The sequence below is a fragment of the Malurus melanocephalus genome, unplaced genomic scaffold (genome assembly GCF_030028575.1).
Source record: "Malurus melanocephalus ecotype Western Australia unplaced genomic scaffold, MMel_1.1 scaffold_14, whole genome shotgun sequence".
Lineage (NCBI taxonomy): Eukaryota > Metazoa > Chordata > Aves > Passeriformes > Maluridae > Malurus > Malurus melanocephalus.
The window spans coordinates 572378-596094 of record NW_026623246.1 but is presented as its reverse complement, the minus strand read 5'-3'; the positions used below and the strand labels follow the sequence as shown (position 1 = coordinate 596094).

The 23717-nt window shown below is 38.4% G+C and overlaps 2 protein-coding genes across 2 annotated transcripts in view; both read left to right on the top strand.

Moving 5' to 3' along the window:
- The window catches only part of MINDY3 (MINDY lysine 48 deubiquitinase 3), a 49496-nt gene extending 47898 nt beyond the window's left edge, over positions 1 to 1598 (top strand). The window contains exon 15 of the mRNA XM_057383279.1: positions 527 to 1598. Within this exon, the coding sequence (XP_057239262.1) occupies positions 527 to 676 (150 nt within the window). The 3' untranslated portion in view covers positions 677 to 1598. The remainder of the gene's footprint in view (positions 1 to 526) is intronic.
- Positions 1599 to 7242: 5644 nt separating this feature from the next.
- Positions 7243 to 23717, top strand: part of ITGA8 (integrin subunit alpha 8) — a 108038-nt gene continuing 91563 nt past the window's right edge. The window contains exons 1-5 of the mRNA XM_057383274.1: positions 7243 to 7549; positions 7710 to 7834; positions 18958 to 19058; positions 21586 to 21709; positions 23153 to 23214. Coding sequence (XP_057239257.1) covers positions 7365 to 7549; positions 7710 to 7834; positions 18958 to 19058; positions 21586 to 21709; positions 23153 to 23214 — 597 coding nt within the window. The 5' untranslated portion in view covers positions 7243 to 7364. The remainder of the gene's footprint in view (positions 7550 to 7709; positions 7835 to 18957; positions 19059 to 21585; positions 21710 to 23152; positions 23215 to 23717) is intronic.

Here is a 23717-nt window from a genome sequence, read left to right as displayed (position 1 = left end):
TTTAGTTTAAATTTTTTGTGGAGTTTTTTAGTTGTCCAGGCTTGCATCAAAAAATAAGTATTTTTTGGAGCCATTTACTGGGGGAACAAAGATGATCTGTTCCTTTTTTCAGCTTTCTTGAAAGAAGGGGTATACCAGACATAAAAGTACCCCTTCTAAGTTCCTGAAGGAGAATTTAGGGTAAAATATTTTAAGGCATTAAGAGACATAATAAACAAAAATTACTTCAAGTAAGGAGACTCATCCAGAAAATATATATATAATCAGTCTTTGGAATAACTTGTAACTAAGTCCRTAAAACTACCCCTGTGAAATCTCCAGCAGCTTCACATTCCAAAACACAGGCAGAACCATTCAAGGATTMGAGTTTTTCAATTTCATATTTCCATTTCATTAAAAAAAAGAAGTATGTAAAACTTCACAMATTTGATGTGTATCATAACAAATCCTCTCCCAACTTGGTGAAAATAATCACCTTACCTTACAGTTTTTAAAGAGGGTGACAGAGTTGGGTTTTCTTTGACAGGTCATGTATGTAGAAGGCACAGCAGTTGTTATGGGCTTTGAAGAGCCGATGCTGCAGACTGACGACACTCCTGTGAAGCGCTGCTTGCAGACCAAATGGCCATACATAGAACTGCTCTGGACCACAGATCGATCTCCTTCCCTAAACTGATGTGCTGTCCAGGAACAACATCAGCTGTTGGATCCTCGAATGGGGATACGGAATTGGAATTTGCTTGGGGAGTGGTATACTTTGACTGTGTGGAGTTATACACTGGTATCATTGACGAATTGTAAATAATGATTACAAACACTTTTTCAGTGTTAATTGGAATATTTAATTTTTTAATCAGATTGATTTCTATTATAATAGTTTGTCTTTTTTGGCCACTGTAGTACTGTTAATGTGAGTTATCCTAAACAAAAAAAAAGCCTACTTAAAAAGTCTTACCATTATTTTGCCATCTCATGAAGATCTGAAAAATTCTGATATTGCAGAATCTGCATATTAGATGTCAGATCTTTAAAACATGAAACATATTCAGGTTTCTCAGAATCATATAGGCATGTTTTATTATTTAAATTATATTAGCTTACATTGCAGTACCATAATGTGTGGACTAGACTGGCCTTTGCACTGGATATGTTTTAATGAGTTTAAATTTTCTGCAGTTTTTCCTAAAATCTRATTTTACCTAAAGAGCTTGCACAATGTGACATAAATATGATACATTTTTAGGAATAAGTATAATTCTTAAATACTCTTTCTTGGCAGTTGTATATTACTGTGGCTTAGTTATTGGGCATGTTAAAAGTGAACAGAAAATCTGAGAAAAAATAGATATATTAATATTTATTTGAATTTGTATAAAAGAAATGTAAAAACAACAGAAAGGATTTCTTGTTCTATAATCTTTAAACTATTCAAACTTATAATATTGCCAAATACCTCTTCTTAATTTGTCCAAACAGCAGTGTAAGCCAGCATTACTGTATGTGTTAAGTGCATGAGAACATCTGTTATTACATTATTATATTCCTTTATTTATTATCAACTTCTTAGCCCTAAAATAAAATCTTTTCCTTGAATCATATATTATTTAAAGTTTGGTTTACTTGGACTTGTTTGCTCCTTCTCTGAGATGATGAAAAGGGACCACAGGTTTAAAAATGTCAGCTTTCAAGTTGAACACATCTTGGGGGTGATTTCCTAACTTCTGGAATTACCATGACCATTCCTTACTGCAGACACAGAGACAGCAGAGTATCTTAGTATTTAGAGARTATGGGGKTTTTTTTTCTTTTTCTGAAAAAAAAAATCCTTTGCAGATAACAATAATTTGAAAAGATTCCTTGATTTGTCTTGGGACTCACTTTACTTAGAACACAAGCATTCTGTCTTGCAGTGTGGACCTGACATGAAAAATTTGTGCAACAATGGTATTACAGCTGGAAACTATAGATAACAAATTAAGAGAATCCACTTGTCGAGTGTGAAACTTTACTTTTCAAAAAATACTCAAGCTTGATAGGGATTTGTTTTAACTGCTTTTGCACATTTAAGATTAATGTCTTCAGACTTCCACYTTGGAAGGGAAATACTGACATTTCTTGCTCTTTCTCTTGAATTCTGGTGTCTGTCTTTGGCTTGTACTAGAGTATCTCACAGCAGATTTTGCACTGAATCATAGCTTGAATCTGTTAGAATAAGCATCTCTTTTTCTAGCCTACTCTCATAAATTTGATGTTCTATCTCACAGAAAAAAAAAATTAGAAGCCCAGCTGGTGTGAGATCTGTTTATAAGCATTAGTCTGGATTAAAACTTCTGCTGTACTCCAGAGACATTTAGCTGGTGATAGTGTGATATAAGAACCCTCGTTCCTATATCGTTTTTCTTTCATACTGCCTAGTTGGTAGAGGCCTGGCTGCTGGTTTACTTCACTTACTCTTGGACTACAGAGGTTACCTGACAGAGATTAATGGCATTTAGGCAGRTTGTCTGAGAGCTTCAGCCAAGTGATCTTTCTGTCCTTTCTTCTCTGATGAGCAAGATGGCAGAGGTTCTGCCTTTATGGAAATTCACTTTTTATCCCCTAAAAGAATGTGGTTATTTAGATGGCAGACTTAAAACATGCGGGACATTAATGTCTGCTACTTTTGATTTGCTTTCATAGAAGAATGTCCAGAAGTCTGTATAATCTTCACACATTGTGCTGCTATAAGTGCTACATCTGTGTGGGTGTATATATTGCAGTTAGCAAACTGAGGCCTAGTGATAAAAGCAGACCACYGTATGGGGTTAAATACATGATTTAAGTAACCAGAGCAAATTGATAACTAACTATAAGAAAGTACGTGAGCTAAATACGCAGTTAAATGACATTTTGATTCATACTGTAGGTTTTTTTATGTATTGCAGAGTCATTTAATTGCCAAGGAAAGATCCATACCTTCTCAGAAACAGCTCTGTCCTAGCTGGCAACATGGTGCAGTTAGCAGGACATCAGACAGTTCCAGAAAGCTGGGTTCTCCTTCCATATCTCAAAACCCTTTGAGACAGGAAATTGTTTAGATACATGTTGGTGTCTTTTTGCTCTAAATTCACTTTCATAAAAAATAGGTAAGGTGGGGAAAAAGGGTTCTGGGGTCAACTGCTGGCTAAATGGTTAAAGAAGTTATTCCCACTTCGATATATACTGAGGTTTGCAGTCAGACAGCTTCAAGTAAATTATCTAAATAAATAATGAAAATATTACTTCTAGTGCTTTATATTAGCCCAGATGAGTTCTATGTGAAGGCTGAAGGCTTATCAATACATATTTGCTTTGTTAAAGTCTCAACTATTAAAGGTAAGCAGCCAGTACAARCCCAAATGTACACATCCTTGTTAGAATCCACACATGGCTATTTGAAAGAGTGACTCATTTAAGTACATGCTGGGTGTTTTGGTTTTTGGATATTTTCGTTGAAGTTCTGTTCCTTCWGACAGTTACTATTTYTGCTTATCTGGTCCATCTGTATGCTCTTCTGTTCTTTTAGTGGATAAGTTTAGGTCAAAGAACCCGAAGATGGGCCTCGATGGAGCAGGCAAGTGCTGTGGGAGTAAAATCCRTTGTGGGGGAGGAATGGCTGTGTCTACAGAGTTCCTGATCATTTCCTGAGCAGAAACACAAACCTGCCTTAGTGCAGTGCACTGATTTGCTGTCCAAGTAGATGAGTGTCTACWGGCAGGCTGTGGACAGCTACTCTGGATGCTCCTGCTTGCAAGCAAGGCTGCTCAGCACAAAACATCCAGCATGTTCCAGAMGCACCTTCAGCCTCCCTCAGCTGTTTGCCAGGCCTGTGCTGCAGCTCTGCTGCCGTCAATAGCCAGAGGTGMAATGGGAACACTGCATCCACAGCTTCCCTTGCAACATCCCATCCTTTGGGGTCTCACATACAAAGCGGCCAGTCTCAGCTTTCACCAGCATGGTAGATKGGCTCATTAGACTGTTTTACATTGATTTGTGTGATTAAACTAGTGAATACATATAACTAATGAAAAATCTGTATTTCCAGGAGATCTCTTGAAAAGAATTTTTTTTTTCTACAGACTGTATGCTTTGATTGATAAAATATTTAGCCTGCTCAATCTAAAATCAGCTTTAATGCTTTTCTTGTAGGAATTGCTTCTGCTAAAATTTTTAATTTGGGCAATGTTCACAAAGGTAAGGTTCAARGAGGAATGCTGGACATCTTTTGTTGGCATGTCCTCATGAATTCAGATTCCCCAGACTCACTCTCTTTGTAGATCATGGTCACATCATCATTATCCTCTTGTGAAAGGATAATCAATACAATATACTGTCTATGTAATGCCTCCAACTATAGTTCAGGAGAAGGCTTCTGGCCTACAGAAACAAAACCAGGAAACAGTTGAAAGGAAAGTTTTCCTATGGGAATTGGACACTACAGCTTTTGTACTGTTATGTTTTGAAGAGATTTAACAGTAAAATTCTCATTAATTTTGGCAATATTTATGTTAAGAGCTCTTACAATTCTTTGAATAACTTGTCATTCCTCAGCTAGTGAGTTCACTACTAAATAATAGCGTGGATAACATTAAAGCTCTGATAATGGAGCCTCCTACAAAATGCTAATATTTAAGTTTCCTTTAGCAAAGCTTTCCATAGAAGATTTGACTCATCTAGATTGGAARGACCATAATGACATACTAACATCACCAACTGCACATGATATTAGCTGTAGAAATCCACACCATGAATCTTACCTTTTTATTCATAAATTACTTAATCATTCATCTGACCTTGCAATTATTCTATAAACTAGATAATGACTTTTAGACTCTTGGCTAAATATTCTTACAAAAGCTTTSTGTCCTGGCTTCTCCAGGTGTAGTTCTTATTAAGACTTTCTGTTAGATTTTCAAATCAGTTAATGTGTCACACCACAGGTATGCTGAAGTGCAGACTTTATTCTACCAACAGCTTGGAGCAGCTTCTCACCTCTTACACAGTGCAGATTACAGCATCCACTTGAAACATTTCTAAAGTCTGAGGAAAGCAAGATACGAAATAAGCTTCCAGTGATCAAAACACGTCCAGGTTATTTAGGGAAAGACTGCAAATCCTTAGAAACAAAAATTACATTCTTTTTGTTGATCCCTTTGAATTGATTTGGAATATCCTGCATGCATATGTCTCTTCTTTAGAGAGAGAAAAAGATAAGGCAAGGGGGACTGCTGTGTGTTAACACTTTGGAGGTAAGAGGATCTTGAAAGAGATTTCCTTATTTTCATTATGCCCTGCCTTCCTACAGGTTTTAGCACTGATAGCCACTTAAAGCAGTCTTTTTTTGCTTTTTAAAATTTAGCTCAAACCAACCAGGTTAGGTGACGTGTATTTCTAACTAAAGGCAGGTACAAGGGGAGCACATAAGAACTGCTTGTGTTCTTGTTTAGCCTCTTCAGCTTCATTTGTATGAATGCCTATCTCCAACTCTGTAATTTACTGAATTTTAACTGTTTTGGATGGATCTGTACAGGATGGTTACAGCACCAGAACATGCTGCCTTCTCACTTCTGAGTGCCACTGCTCTGGATTGCAGTCTGAGGACTTTTCCAAACCTCAGAAACTACATTTGTGAAACTCAGCCCTGAAACTGATTGCTGTACTAAAAAAGAGCAAGGCTTTTTAATTATCATTATTTAGCATAAGGCAACACGACTTTTAAATGCCTTTAGTTGCCTTAAAATTGTATTACTTTTACGAGTAGGTGTTCATCCTAAAATCATTGAGGTACTTCTGAATTTATTACTGGTTGGATCTCTAAGAGATATTTCTTCAGTGTAAAATGATTAAATAATTAATAGTGATGTTTCACCCTTAAGCAAAAGTAAATTTTTTATTAATATAAGGCAAGCACAATTAAGGGATATTACAAGCCTGTGGGGATAGCTAAGGGTCACACAGTTAATGCTGGAAATAAACACACAGTTCTATTTTTGTGAAAAGGAATGTCAGTCTTATCTGAATAATCTTGCCATAAAGCACTTAAAACAAACACAAAAGTAACCAGGACCTCACAACAAAACAAACTGCTCTCAGCTGCTTTCATAGGTAGATCTGCTGTAGCATGTTTACAATTGAGTTCACTATTCTGATCTTTCTCTGATACTGCTTTGAACATAAATAATCTGTGTTATAAATGCTGAAAAACAATTCTTTTTCCCTTGTTACAGAATTGATTACATGTAAAAGAAAATGTTTCTCCTTTTCTTCCTACCTCTGAGTTGGCAGRAAAAAATACAAACGATGCTGTCCCYTCAAGATGTGGGTGTGATGCCCTACTTAACTTTGTAGGGGAAGGGAGAATTTCAGGTAGTTAGGKTTTTTTATGCAGTCTTAACYAGTTAAAACTCTGTTGTGGGGCTTGCAGAGGYAGAACAGTTCAAGACAGGAGTTATACAGCCCCATCATTTTATATTACTTTTGTGAAGAAATTACTRGAGGAGCTTTCTAAAAGCACCGTTTCTTTTATGTGCCATGTGCRATACAATAGTATTGGTTATTTCTGTGGGAAAAGGGGCATGACACCTGCTCCTGCATGTAGCCCTGCTAAAGGCTCTCCTCTGCGCCAGAGGTGCCTCCTTCGGCTTGTGAAAGCTTTACGTATCCAGGCACTCGGGGAGAAACTTTGAGAGGGATAAAGGAATGCATCTTCTAATGGGTTCTGAACTCTCTAACTTGGTTTACATCTTTGCTCTGATTAGAAGGGGTTTTTTCATTGCTGGGGTTGTTTGGTTTCTATTTAATAATGGCCACGCCGGGCAATCACATAACAATCTAATGAAGGTTTACATTTTTTTCAATGCACTTCAGTTCCCTGAAAGGGATTTTCAAGTATCAGGCTCTTCAGTTTATACTCTTGAAAACGCTAAGTCGAGAAACGACGAGCCCAGACTCCAACATCTCCCCCCGTGACCGTGACAGCCCCAAGGCACCAAGGTGGATGCTGTGCAGGCGGTTTCTCGCAGAGTCACCCGCGGAGCTGTCGGCGCTCGGTTCGGGGCTCGGCGCGCTCCGGGCGCTCAGACCCGGCCCTGCCCCGGGGCCGCGCGGGGGCCGCCAGGGGGCGCCCGAGGCGCCTCACCCGGGGGGGCGAGCGGGGCCGAGCCGGGCCGAGCCTCCCGCGCCGCCCCCCGCCCGCGCACGGCGGCAGCGGGACCGCACCTCCCGCTCCGCTCCGCTCTGCTCCTCACCGCTCAGCTCCGCACCGCACCGCACCGCACCGCACGGCCGCCGCACAACTCCGCTCCGCTCCGCTCTGCCAGCGGGAGACGGCCGCGGAGGCGGCGAGGATGCTGCCCCTCAGCCGCGGGCGGCCCCGCCGCTGGCAGCACCCGCTGCTCCTCCCGTCAGTGCTGCTCTGGGCGCCGGCGCTGGTGGCTTTCAACCTGGACGAGGAGAAACTGACGGTGTACAGCGGGCCCCCGGGCAGCTACTTCGGGTATTCTGTGGACTTCTACATCCCCGACCCCAGCACGTGAGTGTCGCCGCCGGGGGTGGCGGGGCCGGGCCGCCCCCGGGCCCGGGGAGCGCTTTGGGAAGGCGGTGGGCGAACGGTGCCGTCAAACCCTCAGGGTGACAGCGCCCATCGCCCGCCGGTCCCGATCGCCCCGGTGACCTCCCTGTGTGTTTCGCAGGGTCAGTGTCCTGGTGGGAGCTCCCAAAGCCAACACCACGCAGCCAGACATCGTGGAAGGAGGAGCGGTGTATTACTGCGCCTGGCCCGCCGCCCGCTGCAGGCAGATCCCCTTCGACAACACCAGTAAGTGCGCTCTGTGTGTCGCGCCGCCTTCCCCGGGTCCCCTCGGCTCCTCCGCCATCCCGTTACTTCGGGTGGCTTTGATCCGAGTGCCTGCCCTTCGCCGGAGAAATGCCGMTCCTGGGAGTCTGAATGCATGGGCTCTTGCAGGGAAGGGTTTAATGGTCCCCAGGGAAATAACCGGATTGTGACCTTCTGGATCAGTAGTTCATCTTAATAACTGCCTTTTTYCCCCCTTCTTCTTTAATGAAAGGTGTTTGTGGCAGATTCCTGCYTTTGGAAATACTTTTGCATGTTCAGAAGGCAAAGCCCCCAAAAGCCTTGTGTCGCACTTCCCTGAACCTTGGAAATAACAGGATTTCTAGTCTTTGCTGTTGCTTTCAGCGAGGGGATTTCTGACTTTTCACATGGATGAAGTGTCTCGTGTGGCATGCTTATTTAATTCTATTCAGAAAGCAAGAATTTTATTTCAGAATACTGGAAGTTTAAATGCAAACCGATTTAGGCACAATGTGGATAGATTATAYCCACTTTCAAAATCCCAAGACAGATGTTTCTTATTTAATTAGAGGGAGCACACATTTTAAACAATTCAAGCTGTTTATGTTTTCTGTTGTCTCTTTATAGGTCTTGAAAATAATTTAACCTAGCGTTGGCAAAGATATTAAGTGATTCCTTTATTTAGGCAGACTTTGAAAGTTTCACCATTAAGCAAAAGTTATTCTTTAGGTTATATTTAATCTTAATATTTGTGGTTTATGGAAATGGGAACACAATACAATTCTCTTTTTTGAGAGCACAAGTTAAAGCTGTAGCAAATAAGCAGTGCAGTTCTKTACTCCTCCCAACTCCAGCCGCCCACATCCTATTACTGTGGTGGTGTCTAGCAACACTGATCAGGATGACTGTCCCATCATGCTGAGCATTCTTCAAAACAGAGTAAGTTACAGTTCATGTATGTGTATATGGCTACTTAGGCAGGTAAAACTCTGTACAGCACCTGGTTATGTATATAAATGGAAATGTACATAGACAGTATACATWCACTATTTTAATTGTGATATGCTGTGAGTGTAAATATTAAAATAAAATCAGGAAATAAAAGAAATATTCATGTATTTCCCATCTTATGGTTAGATAGTTCATGTAACAGAAGTGGAATGCATTATCTATACAAGATACTTTCAAGTTTGAATAGAAATCTTACAGACGAAATGAAAATTCCAACACATTTTTGAAGGGGAGTTTTGAAAAATTAATAAAAGTCTAGTGATGAAACCTAGACAGACATCTGACTTCCCTGTGGGAAACTCAGGACAGCTCCATGCTCTTGGCAGASAAGTCATTTTGCAGATACTATGTTTTGAATAAAGGCACAAACAAACTGAGGTGTAAGTATATCAATAAGGCTTTGAACTGCATCACRCAACAGTTCAGTTTGGGATCTCCAAAGGGAGGTTCATTCAGTCTTCTTGAGATGGTTGTGTTCCCCAGATAGAATCCTCACTTGTAGACAGCTGAATTTCAGTCAGACAGCATCCATTGTGTAGAGAGAGATGCACTGTCCCTGCAGGAGGGATGGGAGCATGGGCTAGTTTAGCAGTGTTGTCCCTGGCTCGCTTAATTCCATCCCAAGGGCACTAAAGGTGTCATTGTGCACATATCAGCAATGTCCTGTAGACAAGGACCCCAGGAAAGTTTGCATGGTTTGTGCCAATCCGTGTTCCTCATTGCCTGCAACAGAAAAACCATCTCCAATATGCTTTAGGTGACTGCTTTTGCTACTGTGTGGATGCATATTTCATATCTGTTTTTTCTCTCCCAAACCCACTGTTTAGAGGAGTGAATTTTTCTGCTTTTCCACTGTTCTCCCAAACAGAGCAGTCCACATGTGCTCTATCCTAGGTGAAATTCTTTCAAATAGTCTGTCGTACACAGTTTCTTTTAATGCCTTTAGCTATTTTATGCCTGCTGGGACTTAGATAGTAGTAAGTCCTTAGTAAATACGGAGAGTTGTTTTTAGTTCATCGCTCTTTCTTGTGCTGGCATCTTGTACTCATTATGCCTTCTTCTACAGCATCATTCAGAAATGTTGCTATTCCCATTTTTAATATTTACTCTAATAAACAGAAAAAAGTCAGTATGGGTTGTCAAAGATCATACAGGAAGTTGATGGCACTGGTAACTGGCTCAGTTTTTTCTTCTTCTTCCAATGCCTTAACCACAAGATTATTCTTTCCTCCAAAACAGAAACACTCAGAAGTTGTTAGAAGACTAGAAGTTCAGTTGTAGCAGCTTTAATTTTAAAGATTAATGCTTCATGCCTCATAGGAGATCTTTAAAAGTCTTGTAAAGCTTTGGGAATGTTTTCTGAAACAAAACAGAAGAACTACAGAGACTGCTTCAGAGGTGAAAGATTTCACTTTGATGCATTTTTATATAAAGCTTCCATTTTTCAATACTTTCTTCTTGACACTAACTAAATAATATCAGCTCTTTCAGTTAGATTAGATAAGCAAAACACCATAAAATAGACAAAACTACTGAATAATTGGGAAAATTCTGAATTAAGTTCAGAAGTAAAATCTGAGCAGAACTAGAAAGAAAGGGAGAGTATAATGTAACACGTAAAAGGCAGTGTGAATCAACAAGTAGATCWAGAATTTGCCAAATCAGCATTTTTCAGCCTCAAAGGTTCAATGGGGAGGACTTCTAAATTCTAAAGAATTCAGATTCACATATACTATATCCAAAATTCCATACATGAATTCGCTTCAGGTCACAGAAACTAAAATTTTCACTATTACATAAAAAATCAAGAGATGAACAAATCCAAGTGGTTGAAAGCCAATACCTTAAATTACATATGAGCATGAGGGCTCATGAGGACTGGGTGCACAAATGAAGCTCAGGTTTATTGCATTCAATGCAAGTTATGTTTTGCACTTGAGGAGGGAACATACAGTGAGTGCACTTGGATGATATTTGGACTTCTACTGCCACAACCAAGTATCTGAGGAGGACATCTAATTGGTAAGACTCACAATTAACTGCAGATTATTTCTGTGTTTCCACAAGAATAGTACACCTAATTTCAAGAGACGTTCCTTTGTTTTCAAGTGCTTTCATGTTATTTGTATTAACACTGTTACTATCTCAGTCCTGCTGAATGAAAATAGTGACAACACTRTCTAGTATTTTGTGATGGCTTTAGTCAAGATTCTAGACATTTTCAGATATCGTGGTGTGGAGTTACTTTGTACCAATTTATAGTTATCCTGTATTTTACAGTAGCTGAGATGTTTGTGGGTTAGATAGGCCATGGTAACTAAAAAGGAACAAAATCTCTCTCCACTATTTAAGGCTTGTTAAGAGGCAACAATGAACAAGATTAGGCTCATGAGTCAGGGAAGGGAAAGAAGAAAAAAAAATGTGTTTTTAAACAAGATATTGCCTTAGACAGAGGGGGCATTTGTTCAAGAMGTGATGTGAGGGAACCAAGCAAGTGACAGACACCTTAGTAAAAACTTAGTCTTGCTTATGATGCTCAGTTTTGTGATGCTCAGTGCTGAGATAGGATGTTTTTTTGGTTCTGTAAATGCTTTTTTTGGAAGGGATTTGTTTATTTACTTAGTTATATGAATAATATATATTTTAAATAACTGAAGTGTTATTTTAAAGAAAGTCATTCTGAATCCTGAGCCATGGAGTCCTGAAGGGAGAACATGAATGCTAAACCTAACTGGATCTGACATCATGGCAGTGGTGGGAGACAACTGCAGTGTTCCCCAGTGATAAGACACTGCAAGAGCTGCATCCACAGTCACTGGCAAGGTGCAGCTAACCACCCTGTCACCACAGACTGTGACACTCAGTATTAAATTTTTATTTTCGATCATGTAAGATTTAAATGACAAAAAAAAAAGTCCTTGTGGTTTATGAAGCCTCCTTATTCTTAGGGGTTTTTTTCCTCAGAGGCTAAGATCACATGAGGAAGTAGACACTGTATTCCCAATGAAAGATAAAAAAACCCTTTAAAAAATGCATGACTACTTCTGACTGCCACATTAAACCTGTCAAACACAGACGGGGGGCTTTGCTATTAGCAGTGATACTCAAAAACAGGACTACTGCTGAAATCATCTCTGTGGCATTGTGCACGTGTTAGGATGCCCAACCTGGTCTGAGTGCTGTGGGCAGCTGCATGACCTGTGTTAGTGTGGCAATGTATGTGGGCTAAACGACCCTGCTGAGAAGAGTTAATACAGGTGCAGGAATACCTGCAGCCCATCCCTAAAAGCCACACCACCTAACTGAAATTGCTGTATGGGTGGTTGTCCCAAATGGTTACTAATTTCTCTGACCACCTTCATAGTAGCTAATGCAAAGATTTCCAAAGCAATGAGATTGTTTACTTGCATCAATGATTAATCCTATTGATGAAACATCATTCCTGATGAGCAACAGAGGGGCAAAGGAGAGAAGGAGGATGAAATTTTGTGATGTTGTGGGATTTGAGCTGACCCATCCGTAAGCAAGTCATGTAACCGGACATTCCCATAYGGGTTGGCCAGTGATATGGCCTGCAGCCAAGAAGGGGCTTTAGCAGGAACTCTCTGTGTTTCCTGCTGTTGATACAGCACTGACTCTGCAGTCCCATGTTTGCAGTTCTTTAAAGCTCCCTAAATCTGTRCACCAGGGTCAAGGCTCTGGGAAGAAGCTCAAAGCACTGCCCCTGAGAGCACAATGGGTGCTTTAACCTGCTCCATTGCAGCYAGGAACTGAGATAAAGTATAATGGAAGGGCTTTTAGTATCTCCTTACTCCAGGAAATATAGATTGAAGGGCAATGACTCTTCTCTCTTGTTTCCCTACTTTGTGAAGTTGTCTGGTTGCATTGCAGTATAAGGCTGAGATACTCTGAAACTCAATGAGAGGACAGGGAAACAAGCGTTGGCATCATATTAAAGGCTTGTGGTCTGTCTTTCCTCTCTTACCTACACAAAGCTGACTTCAGTTTCTTCTGTATGAAATGGGTTTACAATGACTGTTTCTGCTTTAGCATTCAGGTACAATTACCAAGACCTTGTTTCAGCTGTGTGCTCTTCCATACAGCTGCCAGGAGAGGTAGCAGGAGAGCAATATCAAGAAAACTTTCTCCTCTCTTGATTAACTGGGAAACTTMTGAACCATTCAAAGCATCTTGCAGCCAGAAACAAACTTAAATATCCCCAAAAGTGCACTGTTGCATTTGAAATCTGGAAAAAAGCTAATAGTTCAGATTTTGGAAACTCATTATAAAGGTCACTATTAGTTGTAATACTTCATAAAACTGCATCAAGTTCTTATATTTTAAATTAGGTCCTGAAGGCAAAATTTTAGATACCACTTCCCTTAAGTTTCCAGAACACCCTGGGGTGTTTTCTTTGCTATCAGTTAACTTTAATAGTTTTGTTAATATAGGGTTATATATATTTTTCTAAACTAGCTGGAAAAAAATCTGAACAACCTCTGAAGAGGAGCAGGGAAGGGGGATGTAAATCASTTCTGACCAAGTGTGCAGTTGATAAAAAACATGAGCTAATCTGGCCAGCAGTTGAGCTGATTGTAACAGAACCCAGGTACTATATAAGGAAAAGATGTATTGTGGGACTCAAAAGCTTTAGTWACATGAAAAAAATCATTAGCTGTGGAGATGGTAAGATTCTGGGGTAAACTTAGAATCCTGTTATAAACCAGAATTTGCATCTCAAGAGAAAATGCTGAGAGAGAACTTTGTTGTACTTTTAAATGTTGACACTTTTTAGTCCACTATGCCAGTACGACCTTATCTGGAACTTCATGGTTCACTTCTTGCATTCTGATTTATAATAGASCCTCAAGAGTTTCTTTTTGTAACTCTCAGCCTTATTTAAGAAGGGAAAAATACCCTTAGCTATGTTAGTTCAAGCCCTGAGGTCTTAATTTGTTTTTGATCAGATTGTATTTAGGGAAAAAAATCTTACTGGGCTTGATGATTTTTTTTTTGATTCATGGAATGAAAGTCCAAATAAAGCTCTCTAGATATGATCTATTAAATTAAAATAACTCMTATGAATAGCAGCTAAGTTACAGTAAAAAACAGTAATAAAATAGATGGTTGCAGAACAGATAAATGTAAATATAAAAGGAACTCTTCTCATCATGCCAGTATTTTGCATATTCTTACTGTCTCTAAACATTATAGAGCCTTTTTTTTTCCCCCAGCATTAATTCAAAGCAATTGCTTGGCTTGGTTCCCTAGATCATAATTGGTGTTTAGCTTTGCATTTGACTTYTGTCTCTCTGGTGAGGGTCTAATACCAATGACCCTGTGAAAGTTACTGAGTTACCTTTTCTTTGTAATAGGTGGTATTGCTGCACTCTTTTATGGTAGTGATATGGTGGTAGGATTGTCAAGATTCCTTCATTTCCCTCACTTCTAGAATACAGGAGCAAATACACAAGAACAAACCTTTCCCTCTCCCTTTTCCCTTCTGTAAAGCCAGACCATTAATGRTGCAGCAGAGCTGATTTCAATGTTAACTGAGGTTGCTCAGAGCCTTTTGTAGCCATCTTCTGAAACCACCCCAGAGTGGAGATCCATAGTCTCTCTGGGAAATCTCTTCTAGTGCTTAAGATTTATTCAGAAATTMGCTTGCTGCAAGTTGTGCCTTGTTCCCCCTTTTCCTTTTGCTTCATACCTCAAACGGGAGTTTGCCACTTTCTTCTCTCTATGTATTGAGCACTGGATGAAGCACAAATAGATCATTCTCTGCTTTCTCTTCTTTGGGCCAAACACCTGCAGGTACTCATGTCTCAAAACTGRACATAACATGCCAAGTGTTGTCTCCGTGTCAGAGATTCTCACTTACCTTTACCTGTATAAATTTATAGAAATATTTGTTTGTTTTATGTTTGTATTCATGTTTTATACAAATATAGATAGATTGAGGTGATTATTCACATCTACTCTGTGTATATGTAATTATGTACAAATATACAAAATCCATATGTTACATTTTATTTTACCTATATTTTTTATATGATGAATGTGCATAGGTACATACACAGATACATGAAAACAGGTATTTGAAAGGGATTTGCCATCATGGATGTAGGTACAGGTTTGAGGGCAGAGTGTAGCTAAACTTGCTGCAGGTGCCTKGTTAATGGCCATCTGTGTTTATCCAGTACATACAGGCAAATACACACAGAGCATTTAGACATAATACCTATCCAAATTCCAGAATGGTGAGAACTTACCTGAAAGAGCTGCAGTTATACTACAAAGACAGATTTTTTTTGCTTTGATTAGAAGCATTGCTTTCCTGTTTTAAGTTTGGTTAAAATATTTTCACAGAATCACAGAATCATTTAGATTGGAAAAGACCTCTAAGATYRTGGAGTCMAATATTTGAATGATGTCCACCTTGATTTGCTTCTGTTCATTTGAGTATTTGCTAATTATAGAAGATGCTGCATTTTTTACTTATAGTTTTCAAGAGCTGAATGAATCATAGTAAGTCTACCAGTGTTTGCAAATACATCTCTCCTGCAGATCTTGATTAGTAAAAAAGAAATATTTTTAAGGGAAATGTTTGATTCATGCGTATTAAATTGTTATAATGTGCTAACTCAGTGACCGAGAGGAAACTGATTCCCATAGAAAGCACCAAATTTAGTCTAATGTGTGCAAATGATGGATTTGCACTTGTTCTAGATTCAGGCTTTTTTCCCTACAAGGGAATCTGCAYTACTGCTCTTAACATAGGTTTGCTTTTTACTGTCTGAACTCAAATTTTTCTACTTATCCACCTACTGTTTTGGAAATGTAAGGGGCTTTTTTTTTTCCCTTTGGTAGTCCCTAGGTACTTCGTCTAAAAAACTGGGTAAAGGAATGCTGGTTTTAAGAATCATGTTTCAGTACCTCAGAGCTGCCTCTGAAGCTGGATTGTGGGGCAGTACCATGTATAGAAGTCATGGCTTCTGCAGTAGAAAATGGGGTGCTTTGGGTTTGATGAAATGCAATTTAAGGATGTCCTCACACCTAAATTTATATTTGTAAATCTCTTTGGATACTCCTGGTTATCTGGGCCATAATCTGCAGTACRGTCTTAGGTAGTACAGTTATGAGTGACTCCAGAGCTGCACCTCMAGCCAAATTTGTGAATCATCCAGACTGTTGATCATCTGGAACAGCTCCTGGGCTGGCTCCAAAGCAATCCAGCTGGAACTTGGGCACTCCTTCAACCTCTCTGTGGACGGGCTCAGGCATTTTGTGCCCAGCACAGCTGCTGSTTTGTGCTCTTGCTATCCTTGCACTAGTGTCACATGTCATGATACAAGATAGCCTGGACTCATTCCTAAAAGGAGAAAGGGATTCTCATCCAGAAGAGAAGMTGACATTTGAATGCAACCTGAATTCAAACCAAATTTTTGCTGTTCACAAAAATATAGCTGTGAGTAAGGTACAATATAGATTTAGCCTGTGGGCCTCAGATGCCCCTAAATAGTGCAAGGAGGGATTTTTCCCTGTCATATAAAGGTGTAATCAGGATACAGATGAGCTACTTTTCAAAATGCTTAGGTAATGCTGTTYTGAGAAATATACAGAATTTATTTTAATTGGATTGGGATTTATCTGGGTAAATGAATAGTCTTTATCTGAGTCTAATCTAAGGTGGTCATCTATGGCTGTCTACAGTTGGTTAAAAAAAAAATTTAAAATGTGCTTTTAGGCCATGATTCTTCTGATTTTCTCAGAGCTTTGCTTTAGGAMAAAAAGAACTGGCTTAGATCATGTCCTCAAATATAAGTGGATGATTAGCTCAAAAATGGACAATTGCAGCAGTAACAGCAGGAACAGTAATGTTAGCTCRTGTATTTAGACAAGTTAGTTGTTATATAGCTTTATTTTAATAAAGTCACGTGGAAAGTAGTAWCTGTTTTATAGCAATCTGAAATACTGATTAGTTTTTACATGCAAAAGACTAAACTGTATTTTAAGGCACAACCACAGAAACTGYGAATATGACTCCATAGCTCCAGCAAGGATATTGAAGAAAAGTGATTAGAAAATTTCTACCAAAAGAGATATCTCTAGGGGGGGGAAAAAAACTATTCATTAATTTGTGTGTCTATAATACTTTTCAAATTATTTATCATGAAAGTCCTGTGTCACATGATGAAGGATTCCTATTGCACCATATAACACTAAAAGGGGTGGTATTACATGTCTGTGTGTATGTGTACAGTTCTTGCAGATTTAGTGATAATTCAGCTGTGGTTTTWTAAATCCTGCAAATGGTTGTCCAAGTTTCAAAATTTAACTTCTTTTCAAATGTTGATATACTTTGCCAGTAGACAAATATGTTGTTTTGATTGAAAATGTAAGCTCYTTTTAAGTTAGAATATTGGTCAGGAGTATCCTCAGAGCCAGCCCAGCACTGGCTGCTGTAAGCTGGCCATGGCTGATTTTCAAGCTTCAAAAGCTTTCTTTCTAYCAAGATCCCATCTGTGGACATTGATCATGTTCAGATCTGCTGGAGCATTAAAAAAAGAAAAGAGAAACTTTTAAAGTCTGAATGGGTCTGACTTYACTGGAAAAAATAATCAAAAGTAATGTTGCCAACAACGAGGTAGAAGCTGGCAGCTCCTACAATGCAGTCTGTCAAATATGCTGTCTCTCACATCCATATAAGTTTAGGCCTATCTTAAATGAAATGTATTTTTTTAATATTTCTAGAGTAATTTTAAATTACACTGCTTGAATTTTTAAGAGCTAAGTATTTCTGAAATTTATCTCTCTAAGCATGAACTTCAATAGTAGCTGCTGTAATTAGCACAGCGCAGAAGCAAATACTTGTATGTATTTGAAGAAGATGTTTCTTCAGAGACTTTCAAACTTTAAAAGATTCATTCTCATTCAACTTTCCTTCATGTTTATCAGGAAAAAATACAGAGATAGAGTACCCTTGTTCTCCAAGTATGAYGCATTTTTCATTCTAATTCACTTGTATGAGGTTACCATAAGCTTGTACGAGGTTACCATAAGCTGAAGTCACTGGTGAGCTAGCATCCTAGAAATCATTCAGGTATTTCCTGTATTCCTGCTGRGCAAATCCCAAGGAGTGTTGACTTTTTGAAATGTTTCTCAGTTATTTAAAAATGTGTGTAAATCCATAGAATATAATCTGACGCTACTTTTTTTTTTTAACATTCCAAGGTATACAGTATATAGTTTTATTTTCACTTAGAGTGACTAAAAAGGATTGATTCTTCTGAAATCCCTCCTGATAGGAACCAGAAACAAACATAAGAGAATGCAGATATGAGGGGGAAGGAGTAATGCCCTGCGTATGTATCAATTGAAAAGTTCATTAGGAATGACTGGTAAGGGAAGAGCATAGCTCATGAACATATGGGAAATCAGTTTACTTCAGAGAACGGGGGGTGAAAGGAAGGGATGTCTGCTTTTTATTAAAACCTGAAATGCATTATAATTGGCCTGAATCTTTGCCCAGATGGTTTCTCTTATGCTGACATCTGCAAGAGTGTATATAAAGCAACATTAAGAAGCTGTCTCTTGTGACAGTGTGTACACATGTAATTCTGTTAAAAACTAGGTCCTTTGCTATCTGTAGTGTTGGTCTGTGAATAAGCATGCTGAGCAATGTCATTTGTTTGACAAAAACTAATCATGGAACATGCTTTTTACATATGAAGTTTCTACCGCATCTGAGAAAACTTTTTAGGGCTTTTCACCTATTTTTCTAGGTTCTTGTTTGTTCTTCATCATAAATTACAGTTAATTTTTTTTGGCAGAGGGAAACACAGCATTTCTTATTCCAGTCCTGTGTATTTTTTTCTAAAGTTTAAGTTATTAAATTAATTAATTATTTTGAATTTTCATGTGTGAATTTAAGCTGGTTTCCACAGACCAGTGAAAATGTTAAATGATACTAGAAAGTCCATTTCCTATTAAACGGGTTGGATGCTGACTCTAGATGCAATGTAATATATCCATTAATCTGTTCACTTGTGTAGCTCGTGGGGTAATATTTTGTTAAAAATAAGCTGTCAACATACTGCTTCTTTCTTTTTCAGACAACAGGAAAATTAAAGTCAATGGCACCAGGGAACCTATTGAGTTTAAGACAAATCAGTGGTTTGGGGCAACAGTCAAAGCTCATAAAGAAAAAGTTGTGGTAAGTCTTATGCATTTGGTACTCATTTGGAGATAATGTTTATTTTTCTCAAATGTGTATGTTTAATAGCTGTCTATGTGTACATTGGAAATAACTCTCTGATTATGCATGAATTATAAAACAGATGATATATGTAATTCAAAAAATGAAAGCAGCCTATAAAATTAGATTGAACTGATCAAGTGAAGATGATCCCACTACCATGTGAAAACAGCAGAATGTCATATTGTTGTGGAAGCGAATGATATTTTTTTAAAAGATAATGGGCATATTTCAGAGATACACAGGAACTGATAGCTCTATRCTATAAAGTATTTTTTATTATGAAGATATCTTTTGAATGTTAAATACAGACTATAGTGAAATTGCATATATTTGAATGTAATGAAATGTTATGAAAGCCAAGAACCTCTGTTGATGTTCAGTTAGGGAAACACCTCTTTCATCACATTTTTATATTGTTTTGAACAGCTATGTCGTAGTCATGATAAAACAGCTGTACAAAAAAGCTGATGAAAACAACTGMTAAAAAAGATCCAAATCAAGATGGCTGTCAAAATGCAGTGTCTGTTTTCCAGTTTCACTGAACATTTTACCTGTACTGATAGAGGCCTCCAGCAGTGGGCAAATATTTTTATTGCCTAGTAAAGTGCTGGTGATGCTGCTTATACACAGACATTTTATATTTCTAATTTATGCCTTACATTAAAAATGGCACTGAAGTAATTGGGATAAGAATAATTGGTTTGGTCATTAGTTTTATTAGTTTTTACAATTTCAAAACAAAAATTTACCTTGGGATTTGATTAAAACTTCCAGTTATTACTTAAAAACTAGTCATAAGGGAGGAAGTATTGAAAGGAAATGCTTTCTCTTATATTGTATCCCTTGTGGTTAACTTACAGAAGGACTTTGAAATGAAACAGGTAATGAATAAAACATCATCCTATTCTGTTACAGAGCTAAGTAAACAAAAATCTAAAAAATTCTAAAAGTAGATGAACATTTTTCATTTTATGTACTCTACTAAACAATTCACACATGGAAATAAAGTACTTCTTTATCACCATTTCTTAAATCTTAATCAAGTGAGTAGAAAAGCTCATCTTCAACAGATGCGTTGTGTCTGCACTGACCAAAATTTGGTTTGTTTGGGATAACTGCTCAGAGTSTGAGATGTAGTCAACACTTTTCAGGCAAAAATTTGGGCAGCAAAGTTGGAAGACTTGGTCTGTTAAGCTTTGTAGGCTGAAAGGAGAGAAAAAGAAAATGTCATCATACTGTCAGGAACTTGTTTTTTAAGCTACGGATGTAATAGTAAACAGCATAAAGTCAATGTTTATGACTATATTGAGTTCTTGTTTCAATCCACTTGGCTTGATGTCACATGTACCTAAAATCACTCTCACAGCACAGATACTCCTCTTTGCTGCACTCTAGTTTTACTCTATTTTAACATCCAAGGTTTTCTATGCAGGGCATGTGAAGAGTCCCTGCTCCTTAGACGATTGCTCCAGAAGCTCTGTTTTTTGTGGTAATTCCTGAGTAGCACAGCTGRTACTGATTGCAGAACAAAGGCTTGTGCAATAATGTGAATAAATACCTTGCCAGAGGTAGGTTTCTCACTGAAAAGTAAGACAATATAGGACATGAATGAGGGATTATTTGTATCTTACGGAGGCAAGGTTGCAGGGAGAGGTAGTATCTGCACCCTCCCAGGCAATGAAGTTTTAGGGCACAGGAAACTGTGAGGAATGACTTGCAGACCTCACAGCTTATCATTCTTATTTTTCGAATTATCTGGATTACCTTCAAAAAAGATAATGCTTCTGTCTACACAAGTGTTTTTTCCTTTTATCTTTACACTGTCATGTTTGTAGCACACTGCCATAACACAGGAGATTAWATTTTTAGCCAAAACTTCCTTAGGAAAAACTATTCACTCAGACTGTTGAATCCATTATAACTGTATTCTGTGAAGATTTGAACCATGGAGTTATAAGAAGGCAGACACACTGATGATTGTGAAAGACAATGCAACATAACACCCTGAGAAATCTCCTGCTGAGTGGACTGGAGTCAGTTCTGCTGCTACACCCATTATCTTAAGATCTACCAGGACAGAACTGAGATTGCCTTCCATAGCCACATATATGTGATATGCATCTTAAACTACGGAATCAGCTCCATAGTTTAAGATGCATATCTTAAACTAATAGAACAAGCATATTGTAATAGAACAAACTTATTGTGAAGCAGACTTAGAGGGTGCTTAAATGTGTTTTCTAGTCCCTGAGAAATTTCACCTGCCAAGGGCTATAAGTGAAACATTAGTGTGCTTTTCAGGTTACAATAAAGTTATATGAAGCAGTGTCCTGCATTTTCTTCTGTCAGTATCTTGTGATCACTGCTGTATGAATGATAAAACACCAGAGAGAATCCTTGTACACAGTCTATTAAACATTTTCCAGATGCAAGATTTTGTGAAAGGTATCTGTGTTTCTCTTTTGTGTTTCTGTTTTTCTAGGCTTGTGCTCCTTTGTATCATTGGAGAACCCTTAAAGACACCCCTGAGAAGGACCCTGTTGGCACCTGCTATGTAGCAATTCAGAACTTCAGTGCCTATGCTGAATATTCACCTTGTCGCAACAGTAAGTATTCATATGAGCAGTCCTGCATTGAAGGAACTGATTTTGCACTCAATGTTTTCATTCTTTCAGTCTGCACACCATTCAGTCATGGTTGAATGAAGGTTTTTATGTGATGTTATTGCATTGAATGAGGGTGTAAAGATAAATCAGCATTAAACTATATACCTGCAATTGGATTCTTTATTGTATAATTAAATGAAAAAGAAACTAATTAAATTAAGTGCATGCAGGTATAGTAATGAGCTATAGTTAGTTCAATTTTTACAGCATTAAAATGTAGCAAACAGACCTAGATAAGAACCAGGAAGTATTTTAAATCAATTATTCATGCTTACACCGAGTATAAATGCCTCATCACAAGATCACAATTTGAATATCAGACCCTGCATAGAAAGACAAATCTGTATCACCACTCATGCCAGTATCATCCACAAGAGCTCATTTGTGAAGGGCTTTAGGCATGAAAGAAAGCCATGCACATTATCACTGCTGTTCCACACTCTTCTCTGTGCTATTCTGAGGATGTAGTAGCCACCTCTGGGCCTTGCTTCTTGAGAAATATGGATAAACCACATGTATATTTAGAGCCAGGTTCAGCTACCTAAAAGTCTGCAGAGAATACCACACATTAGATTATTATCAGCCAGTCATCTTGTTCAGCATTCTACATCTATTGTAGTAGGGCTCTAACAGAGTTCTGTTGTGTTTTCCTTTTAAAGTCTAAAACTTGTCCCTGCATGGAGAGTACAGAAAGAAGCTGAACCTGAAAGAAATGGTGGCCTTAAGATCTGTTTTATGTACTTACTGCAGTCTCACTGGGGCTTTGGCAAAGGTTTATGTCATTTGAAGAGAGAGTTCAAGTGGCCATTCCTGCTTTCAGTTTCACAATCCTGCAGCCTTCCAGCACTCTGGCACACATAGAATTGCCATAAGATGCATGCCAACACATTTTGCAAAGTTATGTAAGGATTTGGAGAATAAAAATAAAAGTAGGCAGAAGCAGGAAAGTTGTTTTTCCATGTACCCATCCTGACCCTTCCACTGGGTCAATGTTTTTTGTGAACAACTTAGTAAGCACTTATTTTTCTATTTATGACAGATCAGATTGTGATGAGCACTCTACAATCTTGTTGAGTTTTTTACATTTTTATCTGGAGCCAAATTAAAACTGAATCTCTGATAGTGGTTTCAAAAGTCCTTTCTTGGCAGTGAGAGAAGAAAGTCCCAACTAGCAGGTCCTATTTTTCAAAACTTTCACAATGGGCTGCATGTTCAAGGTCCTGTAGAAGATCTTGATTTGCTCTGCCTCTTCTAAAAATATATACATATTTTCACAAATACTGACAATTTTGCATTTCATAGCCTTACTGCTCCAGGAATGCCTATGTTATCTTCAACATGCACTGTGGAATCAGTAAAACACTTCTATCTTCATAATTGCAGGCAATGCAGATCCTGAAGGACAAGGCTTTTGTCAAGCAGGTTTCAGCTTAGATTTTTACAAGGTGAGATTCTGCTTCTGAATTATTTTTAGCAAATGTCATTGTGATATATCCCCATGGTTCAAGTGCTGTCACAGTGAACATCAGTTTATCCCCATGCTGTTGTGTATGGAAAGTTTTGTGATGTTGTTGCAAATTCTTTCCTCCTTTTCAAGCTTCAAACTTTATGATTTTATTAATAAAATAGATACTCAACCTGTTTATCTCTTTGCAGCATTACAATTTTACTTTGCTCAGCCTGTCTTCACAGATAATTAGGCAAAAATTTCTATGTGTTTCTATCTCAGTCTGTCCCACTTAGAATGTTTTACAGAGGCTTGACTTTCARTAAGCATTGGACAGGTACCAATACGTTTTAAAAAGTTAAAATAGCCTGTATAAGGATGCTTTTGCTGGAAGACTAGTCATTGAATAAAACCATTGTTATGTGGGGGTGAAAGTACTTAAGGGAAAGAACTAGATTATCTCAAATGCTGAGAGGGTCCAGAAACAATGCTGTGGGACAA